The sequence below is a fragment of the Crinia signifera genome, chromosome 11 (genome assembly GCF_055691185.1).
Source record: "Crinia signifera chromosome 11, ASM5569118v1, whole genome shotgun sequence".
Classification (NCBI taxonomy): domain Eukaryota; kingdom Metazoa; phylum Chordata; class Amphibia; order Anura; family Myobatrachidae; genus Crinia; species Crinia signifera.
This window is the reverse complement of record NC_139227.1, coordinates 28,181,639-28,197,150: the sequence shown is the minus strand read 5'-3', so window position 1 is coordinate 28,197,150 and position 15,512 is coordinate 28,181,639. Positions and strand designations below refer to the sequence as shown.

The window sequence follows — 15,512 nt, the reverse complement described above, 5'->3', positions numbered from 1 at the left end:
TCAAATATGGTTTGAGGTAACATGTTTAAAAAAGGGGAAGACTAGATGGGCCAAGCGGCTACTTTGCAAAATGGGACAGATGGAATACCTCTAGATTAGCTTCTGACCCACCAGGATTATAAATCCCTCACACTACCATGTGCTTTGGACAATATGGTGTATATGATGTTCTGAAGATATTCACACCCTTTCTTTTTATATCCTACTGCGTGTTACCCATTTATATTGTACACATGACAACACTGCAAAACGATCACACTGACACTGTTTGATTTAAATCTTTATTGTACTCAATGATCTCCATTCTGCAGAGACACTCATAGTAAAAGACAAGTGAAATACGTCTTTTTTGTTTACTTTGAATTACTGTCATTGTATTTTGTGTATGTCAAATATAAAATAGTCAATAAAAATGTATACAAGTAAAAAAAAAGGCAACCAATATAAAACAATGCCTTATAAATGATTGGTCCTTTAAAAAAAAAAAAAACCTCTGAGTTTGGCCGGCACCCCGGCATACCTTATCCGATACAGTGTGGAGGGCAGAGGAGCACAGAAACAATAACACAGTGCAGTTGGAGGCTGATCCGACCGCTCCGGTAACTGCACAAAAAGAAAATCAATACAACATAGTTTGCATTGCACATGTTACAGCCTCATCAGTGTAATGTCACACTATACATGAGGTAATGAGTGGGGCACATGTGGGTCAGTGAGGAGGGCTGGCTAACATACTGCACTGGCACAGGAATGACTTTGCCATTTATAGACGTATAAGCACCCATGTGGCTAATCTGTGGACATCACGGAGAGAATCCAGTATTGGAGTGAGAAGACGGTTTTCAGGTGAGAACACACATGGTACGTTCATATGCTAGAAATCTGCGTTTAAACTGTGCACTTAGTACATAAAGGGGCAGATGTATGAAGCCTTAACATGAGATAAATGCAAGTGTGATAAAGAGAGATAAACGTCCAGCCAATCAGCTCCTTACTGCCATGTTACAGGCTGTGTTTGAAAAAAGTCAGTAAGGAGCTGATTGGCTGGACGTTTATCTCTCCTTATCACCCTTGCATTTATCTCTTGTTAAGGCTTAATACAGCTGCCCCAAAATACCTATTGACTTGGAGAAGATTTCATATCATATGTTATCCCATTGGCTTTGTAATTGTTCTGTTGCCCATAGTAACCGGTGAGATTCTATCATTTCTCTAGATGCTTTCCTGTTGCTATGGCTTACAGCGCAGAGTGCAATCTTGTTATTACATGTGGGCTGACACAGAATTTTTTACGTACGAAGAAATTGAAAAACCTAGTCCTCAAGTCACATTGTGCTCCTTTTAGATATATCTATAGCTTACTCCAAAATATGAATTCAAAGAATACGATTTGGCAGCAAAAACCGTTGTTGCACCATTTGGCAGTGCAGTCATCAACAGTTCTTTGCACATTTAATTAAAGCTTATCCAGTTGGTGGAAGGGGCAATTTCTACAGGGACCCGGTTATTGGGAGGTGCAGTTTTTGAGTTGGTGCCCCATCAGCTCTTACCTAAGAAGGTTGTGACCATATAGAGCCCCAGAATGCCAGGAAGAGCTCTGAAAGGAGGTGTACATTTACTTAGATGTGATTTGCAATGAAGATTAGATGTTGCCGATAACAACCAATCAGATTCTACTTATTTATTTAGCACCTTTTAGTAGATAGGATCTGATTGGTTGCTATGGGAAACATCACATCTTCAATATAACTCCCATCTTAATAAACTTATCCCATAAGTTTACTAAGTGTATAATGAACAATCAGTTACTTGGTCCTGGATTATATTAATATTTATGAAATATACAAAAACTGGAATGTGCTGCTGTAGGGAATTATTGCTGCTTTATACCATAACTACAGTGAGACCCCACCCTGGTAACGAAGGACGATACCATAACTACAGTGAGACCCCACCCTGGTAACGAAGGACGATACCATAACTACAGTGACACCCCACCCTGGTAACGAAGGACGATGGCCTTGCATTCAGAGCGGTTGTGTTCCCACATTTATAGCAGCCACTTTTTATTCTAAACTCCAGACAAACTGTAGACCACAATCCAACATCTTCTCCTGAAAAACCTTATCAAAGGCTTCGCTCTGCTCTTCGGTCAGGTGCTGCTTCCAGTCTCCAACTATACCTGCAAGACAGAAAGCAAGGTATAGTGAGGAGGAGAGGTCTACAACACATTCCCAACTTGGCAAATGGGAAATGCCCTGCTTCTATGATCCTGGTCAGGGCTGCTATCAGAAAATGGGGCCAGGTTCCGATGAAACGTGCAAACCGCCAGCTCCTTCCCTAGCACTAGCAGGTGGATGCACAGTTGTAGCATGGAGCCCCTGGCGCCCACAGGAGGTGCATGTTCTAATACAACTGCCACAGTACTGGAGGGACACAGACACAAAGGGGAGATAGATGCACAACAGAGGGAGACAGACCTCGGCAGAACCAATGGGGGTGATTACTGTGCATTACCGTTTCCTACAACGCCATCTTCATCTGGAAATGTAAGAGGGATATGTCAATAGACAAGAAACGGTGGGAGGAGGAGTGGTAAGCAGAGGTGGGTTCAGGGACACACATAGGGAAGTTATACCTATTTCACACTAGCCAAAATTTCCGGGTTGGCCCTGGGAACAACCCTGGACTATTGCTGGTGTGAAAGGGTCCCGGGCCAAAATGCCCTGGGATTTCAACCCCACTAGCTAACAGAGTTGCTCCCTGGACCTTCCAGGGTTACTGGCTGGTATGAAAGGTGCAGGGATATGTCCCTCCTTCCCGTGTTGCCTCTGCTGATGCTGATTGGCTATGCAGGGCAACTTCTCTGTAGCACAACAGACCCCAGCAGTGCTATTTAACCCCTGAAAGCCTGCAAAGTCGTCGTCCCCCCAGCTCTAATGACCTCATCTTTGTGGGCCTAAAAAAAGTCAATTTCCAATGACATTCTCATAGAAATGCAGGGTCATCCCGGGTTCAGTATGAAAGGTGCCAATCTGGGATGTCCCACGGCATCCAACCCGGGAATGTCCCTGGAATTTAATTCCCGGGTTGGTCTCTGCATTTCTGGTGTGAAAGGGGTTTTAGAGGTTGTGCCACCTATTCATTGCAACCTGCTGAACCTGGTCTGGAGGAAGGGCCTGAAAACATGACAATTCCTTAATTTGACTTCTCAGGCGCCAATCATCCTGGCCACAGAGGACTCTCATTCACAGGTCTGTCTGATAGACTAGTCATTCACTGTTGGCTCCATCACCACTAGCTGACCCTCTTATCGGCCCATGTGCTTTACATTTGTACCCGAGCTGATGTGTCCCAACTCCAGCCCCCAGGGACCTCTAACAGTACATGTTTACCAGATCTCCTAATTGGTGCACAGGTGTAATCATTACTGGCTTACTCATTTAGATGGTTCAATGGTGGACCTAAGGAGATCTGTAATTAGGGGGTCAGTGAGGACTGGAGTTGGGAAACATTAGATCTGGCTCAGCAGAATATTCCTTTAATTCCCTGCAATGCAGATAACTAGTAAAGTAAGACCTAAAAACAAAATGAACGTCTTGGCTTTGGGCCGGTCACTTACCTTTCCTCATGAATTTGCTCTGCTCATGATCCAGTATTTCCGGAGGGATAAGGGTGTAATTCACCATCGCATTCTGACTCATGACCGAAAACTTGCAGTGCTGTTCCACTTTATCCACCTCTGTAGAGTACATGGGGCAACCCAGGAAGCCACAAAGTTTCTTTATTGACCTTCGTAAGTCCTGCCAAGTGACGGAACATTAGCCGTTAAGGTTTGCTGGCAGGTCAGGAAACAGCGGACTACTCCTGCCCCTTCTCCACCTGAACCAATATGGTTCCAGTAAAATAATCAATTGATCTAACCGGTGTCTAAATTGGACAATCAATGATAATACCAACTCCCTGATCAAGGTAATGAGCGATAGCATTGTTCATGAAGCCGGAGTACCCGGAGAAAACCCACGCAAGCACTGGGAGAATATACAAACTCCACACAGTTAGAGCCATGGTGGGAATGGAACCCCTGACCTCAGTGCGGTGAGGCAGTAATGTCTTGTTAGTTACACTATAAATGACGCTGGTATATAAACTGATGCACGGTCATACACTAGTGCACCGGCATCAAAGCCTCCCCATAATTCTCTGCAGGCTACAGAGAAGCCCTTTACCTTTTTCAGGTCTTCATACGTGATATAGAAGAAGTCCATGTTCTTTCTTTGCCGGTGCCAGCCCTTCACATGGGTGAACCAGGATCCGTAGTGCACTGAGAGATGAAACAGACAATAATAAGCAATGACAAACCGACTGTCCATATCTAGGCCTCGGAGTACCGAAAGCGCAGCACTCATATTACACGTTTGTTATGGCTTAGTCCAGGCATGTCCAAACTGTGGCCCTCCAGCTGTTGTGAAACTACACATCCCAGCATGCCTTGCCATAGTTTTAGCATTCCCTAATAGCAAAGCTGTGGCAAGGCATGATGGGACTTGTAGTTTCACAACAGCTGGAGGGCCATAGTTTGGACATGCCTGGCTTAGTCCTCATCTATCGTAAAATCTCATAGGGGATGATTCTAATTGACTCGCTAAGCAGCGAAAATTCTCCGCTTAGCGAGCCATGTAATGCCACCCGCACGAATACCCGCCCCCGTTTCCCCTAGCAACCATGCAAGAGGATGTGCAGCAAAAACACATCCCCTTACTGCAAGAGAAATCATTCGATGGTCTCAACTGTGACGTCAGCCACCAACCCCTGGCAGGTATCGTCTGTGTACCCATGGCCCAGCCCCACCACCGCCCGCCCATCCCTCCCTCCCCACTGCGAACTGCCTGGCGAGTGAGCAATTCCTCACGGACGTTCGCAGTCGGGGGTTTGCACAAGCGCAGAAATGCACATGCGCAAACCCCCGCCATTGGGGCAGGGCCGAATTTCCGATCACTACTTGTGATCCAGAATCGCCCCCATAATGCGTAAGACTCAGGAGTACAAAACCAACTCACAAGAGGCTGGCTAGAGTCATTGTCACGGCTTAGAATGCAAGCTCTGGGGTACAGCAACACAGCACAGTCATAAGGTCTATAGTGATCGTTATTAAACTCTGACCTTCGCCCTTAAGGAAGAGCTCCAGGAATTCAGAAAGAGATCTGGGGTCCGGGAGGAATTTTGCCATTTTGTGGAAATAGTAGAAGGAAACGGCCACATCTTTGGGATTCCTCGCGACGTAGATGACCTGAAAAACAAACAAACATATTTTAGATCTAGTAACATAGTAACTAAGGCTAAAAAAAAGACGTTAGTCCATCGAGTTCAACCTATCAACTTATCTAATCTCTGCAGATATGGCAGTAGTGGGGAATGCAGCTGGAGATACAGGGGGACATACCATGCCCCTTCCCTTGCAACAAATTTCCGTCTCTGTCTTTTCTAACACCTTTTATATCCTTAGCCATTCACTGTATGACACCGACCTTCCCCATCATCTTTGAATACAGAGTCAGACTATCTGTCGCACACTGAGGTCACATCGAATTAAGCAGTGAAGCGGTTGTTACATCTGATCACGACTAAGATGCGACAGTAAAATTCTACACTGCTCACCCGCGTCAGGCACCGTGTGGTGTATTGAGGCCAAGTGTATGAAGACAATGCATCTGTTCTGTGCTGGTTTGTATTGGACCAAAGAAAAAAATAGCTGTTCTGTGCAATCAGAACCAGATCACAGCATCACACATGGATGGACAATCTGCGCAAGATCTCCATGGCCACAGGACAACAAAAGTAGTTATGAATGTCGCACAATGCAATTCCTGACAAAAAAATACATTATAGATGGCACAGATTACAAGTGGAAAGACTTGTAATATTGGGCCTTATTCTGACAGCCTTGCAAGTCCATCAGACACCGCCGGACGCCCCCCCCCCCCCCTCGCACGCCGTACCCCCATGGCTACGAAAGGATGATTTACATAATCATCCATTCGCAGCCGGGGAAGTCGACCATCGCCGACCATCAAATTATTTCACCCGTGCACACAGTTCAGAGTGACCTATATAGTCCTTGTAGAGGGCGGGCAGCTGACATTCAGTGAGGTCATCTGCCCGCCCCCTGCATGTCCGTCACGGCCTCATTAGCCTGGGAACGCCCAGCATTCTCATTGGAACGCCCATAGAACGCTGGGCCTTCCCATATGCTAATGGGGCTGGCCGGCACCCCCGCCCCCCGCTCGGCATGTAGGGTGCCTGCACCTGGCGAACCGAAAGAAATGTCGAGCAGAAATGCGCATGCGCAGACACAAAACATCGGTCCTCCGTGCGAATAAGGTCCATTGTTTCTTTTATGAAATGGGGCAACACGGACGGTGTAGTGGTTAGCATTACTGCCTCACAGCACTGAGGTCATGGGTTCTATTCCCACCATGTGTTATATATACGGGGCAGTACGGATGGTGTAATGGTTACATTACTGCCTCACAGCACTGAGGTCATGGGTTCTATTCCCACCATGTGTCATATATACGGGGCAGTACGGATGGTGTAATGGTTACATTACTGCCTCACAGCACTGAGGTCATGGGTTCTATCCCCACCATGTGTTATATATACGGGGCAGTACGGACGGTGTAATGGTTGGCATTACTGCCTCACAGCACTGAGGTCATGGGTTCTATTCCCACCATGTGTTATATATACGGGGCAGTACGGATGGTGTAATGGTTAGCATTACTGCATCACAGCGCTGAGGTCATGGGTTCTATTCCCACCATGTGTCATATATACGGGGCAGTACGGATGGTGTAATGGTTACATTACTGCTTCACAGCCCTGAGGTCATGGGTTCTATTCCCACCATGTGTTATATATACGGGGCAGTACGGACGGTGTAATGGTTAGCATTACTGCCTCACAGCACTGAGGTCATGGGTTCTATCCCCACCATGTGTTATATATACGGGGCAGCACGGATGGTGTAATGTAATGGTTAGCACTACTGCCTCACAGCACTGAGGTCATGGGTTCGATCCCCACGTGTTATATATACGGGGCAGTACGGACGGTGTAATGTAATGGTTAGCATTACTGCCTCACAGCGCTGAGGTCATGGGTTCAATACCCACCATGGCCCTAACTGTGCGGAGTTTGTATATTCTCCCCGCGTTTGTGTGGGTTTCCCAAAAATATACTGGTAGGTGAATTGGCTCCCACAAAATGAAATCTACATGTGGTAGAGGACATAGACTGTAAGCTCCACTGGGGCAGGGACTGATGTGAATGTTCAAATATTCTCTGTGAAGCGCTGCGGAATATGTGTGCGCTATATAAGAAACTGGCAAAGCGCATAAATACATTTCACGCGACAAAATACAGGTGTAGCTTATATTTTGTGGCACAGTATACACAGACAAAATTGTCCGGCATATCCCACCAAGTACAGTTTGCGTCAGATCTTAGAGCAGGCATGTAGAATGCTCATACCATGACCCTCAACTCAAACAGCTGCACCCCAGCCTGTCCTACAGGTGTCAGTGACAAGGATTTCTGCCACAGCAATGGCGTCCAAGCTGAGGTAATCCAGCCTATATATATATATATATATATATATATATATATATATATATATATATATATATAAGGATTCTTTGGGAGGAAACTGGAGTACCCGGAGTAAACCCATGCAAGCACAAGGAAAATATACAAACTCCACACAGTTAGGGCCATGGTGGGAATAGAACCCATGACCTCAGTGCTGCGAGACAGTAATGCTAACCATTACACCATCCGTACTACACATTACTTAGCATATTGCACCCAACATACATAATAACACCAATAAAGTTCCCTGTAAAACAAACTCTGTTAGGTATACACAAAGATCACAATGATCGGTCAGCTTACCTTTGCTTTCGACTTCGCCAGGGCAGGAGCAAGAACATCACTCGGGAGGTGTGTGGTGATAACTCGGGGGCCCTCTCCTTCGTTTAAAGTCTCTCTGAAGTAGGTGTGCTCCAGCCAAGGGGCCCGCACCCAGTTTGGAACAGTTGTGGCGATCTCGGTGTCTCCCTGGCTGTAAATCAGCGTCAAGATCTCCTGCATCCATGTTGTCCCTGTTGTAGGGGGATGGAAAAATATAAAAAGCCTGAAATCTACAGTCAATGAAAGGCAATATATTTTTATATATTCAGTATATATGCTGGTCTTTACTGGTCTCCCCCACAATATAGATACCCTTAAAACTAGCCAGGTAAGCCCATGCTTTACAGGTATATATTAGGACTTAAGAGTTCTACAGCCTATTATATACACTGAGTGGCCAAATTATTATGACCACCCCCTCAATACAATGTCTTCTTGGCATGGACTCTAGGAGATGTTGGTAGGTGGTATGAGGAATTTGAGACCATATCCGATGAACTGCACTTTTCCAATTCCTTAAGATTTGATGGTACTGGATCCAGCTGCCTGATGGCCCGTTCGATCACATCCCACAAATTCTCAATTGGATTGACATCTGGTGATTGTGCAGGCCAACTCAGTTAAATCACGTTTTTTGCCCATTTCTTCGCAAGCAACACAGTGCAATTGATGCTTCACTTGTCCTGCGTACCGTTTTTATAGCTATCTTGCACTCTAGCGGCAACAACGTGAAGTTATGGCCAATCTGTGTATAAGTGGTCATAAGTGTATAGAAATAACCCACAGTACAAAAAGTCTGTAAAAAAAAAAAAAATATTAAAAAGGTGATTTCCCCCCCCCCCCAATAAAAAAAAAAATAATTATAAATAATCATAGTACTCAAATATTAAGAACAAAGAACAGTAAATAAAATGAATGGTTTGAATTACAGAAAAAAAGTAAACAATAACAAAAGTAAAAATGACTACTACTACTACTACTACTACTACTACTACTACTAATAATAATATAATTTCCAAGAAACTTTTATATGTAGACTGCACTTATATACCAGGTGCACGTGTGGCTGAATCAACGATCACTACTAGATTATAGATAAATATATTTATTAGTATGAATATATCAAGTTAGAATTAAAAAAAAAAAAAAATTCTTTATACATAATAAATAAAAAACACATATAAACTCTCCACAATTAGAATCGGTGGCCACCTAAAAAATAAATGAATTAATTAATGAATGTTGCTTCTCAAAAGGAAGCTTTCTTTGATGAATTTTAAAAAATAGATATTGCTTTTCCAGTGGGAGGGGGAACAATATTAGCAGCCAATTTTATAATCTCCAGTCACCGTTTGTAATTTTAGTATATGCTTGTCCAGTGCACTTATGTATGTCTCATACTCACAGACTCCACAGAGGTATATAGATGTTGGGCCGTAATGCAAATTAGCAGGGAGGCAGGAGAGCTAGTAAATATTTCTCAGTCTGTGACTCTCCGTTCTACACCCGCAAAACATCCGCCGCCGTGACACTGACCCAGAGCCGGCAGTTGTAGTCAGTCCAGACGCCGTGTCTCTCACACGGCTGGGGTCTCAGTCAGGCGTCAGGCTGGCCCGTGTAGCTGCAGAGTAGCGTCTCTCACCCGCTCTCTGTCAGAGATAGATGTGGGTCTGTGTTCTCCGGTTGTGCAGCTGTTAAGTGTTAGCGGTGATCGGTGGCTGTTAGAGGTCCCTCCTTGAATCAAAGACTCTTTGAAAAAGCTCCAATACGAGCGAAACGCGTTAGAGGAGAATTTGCCCGGTGTCTTTGATTCAAGGAGGGACCTCTAACAGCCACAGAGAGAGACAGAGAGCGGGTGAGAGACGCTACTCTGCAGCTACACGGGCCAGCCTGACGCCTGACTGAGACCCCAGCCATGTGTGAGAGACACGGCGTCTGGACTGACTACAACTGCCGGCTCTGGGTCAGTGTCACGGCGGCGGATGTTTTGCGGGTGTAGAACGGAGAGTCACAGACTGAGAAATATTTACTAGCTCTCCTGCCTCCCTGCTAATTTGCATTACGGCCCAACATCTATATACCTCTGTGGAGTCTGTGAGTATGAGACATACATAAGTGCACTGGACAAGCATATACTAAAATTACAAACGGTGACTGGAGATTATAAAATTGGCTGCTAATATTGTTCCCCCTCCCACTGGAAAAGCAATATCTATTTTTTAAAATTCATCAAAGAAAGCTTCCTTTTGAGAAGCAACATTCATTAATTAATTCATTTATTTTTTAGGTGGCCACCGATTCTAATGGTGTAGAGTTTATATGTGTTTTTTATTTATTATTATGTATAAAGAAATTTTTATTTTTTTTTATTCTAACTTGATATATTCATACTAATAAATATATTTATCTATAATCTAGTAGTGATCGTTGATTCAGCCACACGTGCACCTGGTATATAAGCGCAGTCTGCATATAAAAGTTTCTTGGTAGTACAGGTGGGGTAAACTTGCACCCAACACCTGATTAGGTGTGAGATCACAATCACACCATTTAGTCTGCTGCTCAATAGATTATATTTTTTCACAATATTTAATTGAGACACTAGAAAGTTAAGTGAGATTATTACAGTTTAATTAGCGCCTATCACAGGGGGAAAAAAGAAAAAACTTTTTTTCCCAAAAGTGGTAATATAATTTCCAACCTGGGACGGTCCATGGAAACGGGATAGTTGTTAACTACGTATATTTAGGTCAAATACAGCGCTGTGCTAGTCATGATGGCTTTGCAGAGCTGATCAACATGTAGCCTTGCCCCAATTATACTTTAAGAACTGGCACCTGGATGGCCTAATGGCCAAGTACTACAGAAGTTCATAGCCCTTTCTGGCCCGAGGGCCAATCTGGAAACTCTCTTCATGTGAATTTGCAGCAATAAAGTGTTCTATACCCAAGGTTCCCAGTGTCCCCAAGTGACAAAAGGAGAATACAATGTTTAATTGTTAAAACTATAAACCACAAAGGATTTACACACAAGAGAAAAACCTCGATGCAGTTATGGCAGTAGTGGGGAATGCAGCTGGAGATACAGGGGGACATACCATGCCCCTTCCCTTGCAACAAATTTCCGTCTCTGTCATTTCTAACACCTTTTACATCTTTAGCCATTCACTGTATGACACAGACCTTGCCCATCGTCTTCCTGTAGCACATATCTTCCTTTGAGCTCTCTGCCTATCCTGTGGTGAGGATGGGGGGGGGGGGGGGGGGTTTCATATATTTATCAAGCAGTGATAACCCCTTATTTTGTTTTATTCACTGAAAAAAAAAAAAATACATGCCAGTTCAGGATGGGGTCCTGTTTACAGGGGCTACATAACCTCTATGAATAGTCTTCTCTTCCTGTTAACATCTGGCATACCCTATCCTCTTTCATTCCTTATTAGCAGTGTCACGCACTGGACAGCGCTGCAGGTGCAGTTGTTGGGGTATGGATCATTAGGTCTACAAAGCAGTGGGTCGACAATCATTGGGTTGACACCATTAGGTCGACATGCAGAAACGTCGACATGGGTCTAGGTCCACAGGTCGTTAGGTCGACACAAGCATTAGGTTGACATGGGCAAAGTCAAAATGTCGACATGGGGTTTTCACATTTTTTTACCGGAAAGTCGACATGGACACTGAAATGTAGCACTGCGTCCAAGCGCAGTGAATCATGCGAAGGGACTCCCTTCACATGATTCACTGCGCTTGGCACAATATTTTATTCTCCCACCATGCCCATGTCCTAGTGGATGGTAGGGCATGAAATACCGCCTGTCGGCACATGTCAGCTCAAAAAAACTGTGAAAAAACCCATGTCGACCTTGCCCATGTCATCCTAATGCTGTGTCAACCTAATGACCTGTCAACCTAATGGTGTCAACCCAATGACCGTATCCCAGTTGTTGATTGCTAGGTTATTTACAACTGAGCCGTCACCAAATCCTCAGCAACTGTGCACACATCGGCAGCAGCAACAACGCATGAAATAGGAACATCAACTTTCCAAGTGAGTTAATGGCCACAGTTCCTGGCTGGCCGCCTCTCCCAGATATACCCCTTTCACATCGCAAATGCAGGGTTGCACCTGGGATTTGGACAAGTGTTCATCCTGGGAGCGACCCGGCATTTGCGATATTTAGCTCCCCACAGCGACCCGGCAATAAGCTGGGTTGCTGAAGTCAGACGGGGGCAGGGGGAGCGACAGCGCGTCATGGGGGCAGGGGAGGAGGCAGCGCTTGGAGTTGACACTGTCTTTAAGCGCTGCCTCCTCTACAGTGTGAACGGGACTCACGTCGCTCGACCCGGGTTACCTGTTCACCCTAAGCAACCCCGGTCCGACCCAGGATTAACCCAGATCAGAATGCCGGATTGCTGGATCCAGGAAATTTAAAAATGCCCTTTCAGATTGCACAGAGACCCTGTAAATTTTTGCGATGTGAAAGGAGTATTACCTACGCCAAACGGTCCCTCGCTGTGAATGGCATCACAAAAGGTATCTTGGTGAATGGGCAGTGTGGTCGCAGAGAATGCAGTCAGCTGGTAAATGCTCAGTTATGTAAACCTCAGAATTGCATACAAATCGTAATCAAGCTCTCAGAGCGCAACCTACACATTCTGTCTGACCTCACAGTCACAGTATCCATTGTTGTCCTGCAGCGCACACACACAGGGGGCTGCGGGACAAGAGTGGTACATGGCATCAGTTCTGGTGTACTGCACAGTATCCTATGATACAGTAGTATATAGTCAAAATCGCATACAGATAACGTTTTTTTACCCTGCGCGCTCCCGTGACAGCACAAATAGAAACCCAGATAGACAGGGTTTCATTTCACATGTCAACCTATTAACAATTTCATTGTTATTGCCAACCTAATGTCTACATCCCCGGTATATTCCCATATCCTATGACCATTACCAAACAAGGCTGCTGATGGTCTGTTTGACCTTGAATGCAACCATCAGCAATGCAGAGCACAGCAGATGCGTCACCTGCCAGCGCAAGGCAGAGCACAGCAGATGCGTCACCTGCCAGCGCAAGGCAGAGCACAGCAGATGCGTCACCTGCCAGCGCAAGGCAGAGCACAGCAGATGCGTCACCTGCCAGCGCAAGGCAGAGCACAGCAGATGCGTCACCTGCCAGCGCAAGGCAAAGCACAGCAGATGCGTCACCTGCCAGCGCAAGGCAGAGCACAGCAGATGCATCACCTGCCAGCGCAAGGCAGAGCACAGCAGATGCGTCACCTGCCAGCGCAAGGCAGAGCACAGCAGATGCGTCACCTGCCAGAGCAATGCAGAGCACAGCAGATGCGTCACCTGCCAGCGCAATGCAGAGCACAGCAGATGCGCCACATGCCAGCGCTACAAGAACATCTCATTCAGACTAGTATAAAATATAATTATTTAAAATAAAATAGTTACAGCCTTTATTCTTGGAAGTAGAATATGCTCTGTATAGCATAGAACAGCGCAGTATAACAGCGCCCTTATAAGGTACCCATCATTGTGCCCTGCCATGCCCCCAGTTATGGACCAGCTGCAGAGACAGTAGTAATCAGTAACACTCAGCAATAATCAGTAACAGCAGCAGTAGAAATAATGACCCACTGCAGTAATCTGACACTGACTTCTAACTGCAATAGTCACTGTCACACAACCACCCAGAGCTTGTTTCCAGGTCCCGTTATATTACCCCAGCAGCTATAGCGCCCCCTGCCGGCTGAAAGTACAATGCACACAGCTCATACCTGACTTGGGGTATGTGACTATGACGATGTCACCTTCTTGGAACTGGAAGTCCTGAGCATACTGCATGGACTGTGCTGTGTGGAGGTGGCCGGGCAGCCGGATGCCGGCAAACTCCTCTATCACCGACATCCTATCCATGCTGGGGGTTGCTGCTGGGGAGCTTTATAGGATAAGCTGGGGCCTGGACTTCCTGCACCTGGTAAGTTAGGTCATAGCTTGTAGTATTGCTAAAGCCACTTCCACTCAGACAGTAACATCATACATGTGCAGCAATACTTCCAGGTGCCGGTGCTGCTGCTTCCTCAGACTGCAGTGCATGGTTTGTTTTGTTGTTCCTGGCTGCAGTGCAGCAGCCGCCGCCTCTCAGTGGCTTCCGCTGTTCTCCTGGGTCGGATGACGTCAGGGAGACTGTTGTGAGAGCTGCTGTAAGTTAACATAAAAGATACACAGCCACAGTAGTGGCCCCCTTGTGGCACTGACTGTGGCAGTCCTCTCCTGTCCCTGACTGGGAGTGGTCAGAAAAGCAGTTTGAATAACAATGTTGCATAGGGACACGGTCATTAGGTTGACTTAGGTCAACATGCATTGGGGTCGACACCTGCAAAATAGGTCGACATGGCTAAGGTTGACAGGGCTGGAAGATCAACCTTCGCATTAGGTCGACAATTGCAAGGTTTACAGTCAAAAGGTCGACATGCGTTTTTCATGTTTTTTTCTTAGCCGGCACGTGCCGACAGGCGGTACTACAGCATTGTGGGAGAATAAAATAGTGTGCCCGAATCATGGTGAGGGCAGCGGTACACTTGGTCCATGTTGACATTCAGGACAATAAACAATTGTGAAAAACTAATATCAACTTTTTGACTGCTGACCTTGTCATTATCGACCTAATGCTTGTGTCCAACTTTCAGCCCTGTCAACCTCAGTCGTGTCGACCTAATTCAGGTGTCAATCTAAGGTAGGTATACCATAATTCTCGTGATATTATAGAGAGATAGATAGGTTCAGATAGATGCTGGTCAATTTGCAGTGTGCTAATGGAGGTTTTTTTTTTCTCTCATCTAGATTAACCCCTACCTTATATGCACCTGTGGGGGCTAATGAATTGGTTGGAGCAGCTTCCATTTTGTAAATCATCCTAATGTTATCCTGGAAGATTTCTGTGCGAGATTGGTTCAGCCCACAACATGGCTGCTTCCAGTGTTAATTAATTAATCTCATATATTTAGCCAGATCTGTCACTCATCCCCTGTGTATATAACGTTCCTGCCCAGCGGGATACACAAACCCGCCACCCCTAGGGAAAAGACCAGTGTTCTATGTGTATAACGTTCCCGCCCAGCGTTACACACAAACCCGCCACCCCTAAGGAAAAGACCAGTGTTCTACTCACTCCACCCCCTTGACATCACCTCCCCCCGCCCAGCCAGGGCTACAGTACACGCCCAAAATCCACCATTTCTCCACAGCCACCATCCACCATTACTCCCGCACCCCACCTCTCTGCCAGCACCCCCCCCCCCCCAGACACCAGCGACCCCCCCTCCCGCAATTCGCGGGCCACCTGTGACCTTCCGCGATTCGCGGGCCCCCAGCAACCCGCCCCCCTCCCGCGATAACCCCCACGACCCCACCTCCCGCAATTCGTGCCCCCCCCCTGCGCCCCCCCTCCCGCGATTCGTGGCACACACACACACACCCCCGCGCGATTCGTGGCACACACCCCCGCGCGATTCACGGCACCCCCGC

The 15,512-nt window shown here is 46.1% G+C and overlaps 1 protein-coding gene across 1 annotated transcript; it reads right to left on the bottom strand.

Annotated features, from left to right (window-relative positions):
• Positions 1–1,057: 1,057 nt before the first annotated feature.
• Positions 1,058–14,156, bottom strand: LOC146044961 (sulfotransferase 2B1-like). The gene is made up of 6 exons (XM_083163639.1): positions 13,763–14,156; positions 7,954–8,162; positions 5,164–5,290; positions 4,230–4,324; positions 3,623–3,803; positions 1,058–2,182 (listed from the first exon to the last, which is right to left on the bottom strand). Exons 1-6 carry the CDS (start codon positions 13,899–13,901, stop codon positions 2,067–2,069), a joined length of 867 nt encoding a protein of 288 aa, XP_083019765.1. The 5' UTR covers positions 13,902–14,156; the 3' UTR covers positions 1,058–2,066.
• Between the last annotated feature and the right edge of the window lie 1,356 nt (positions 14,157–15,512).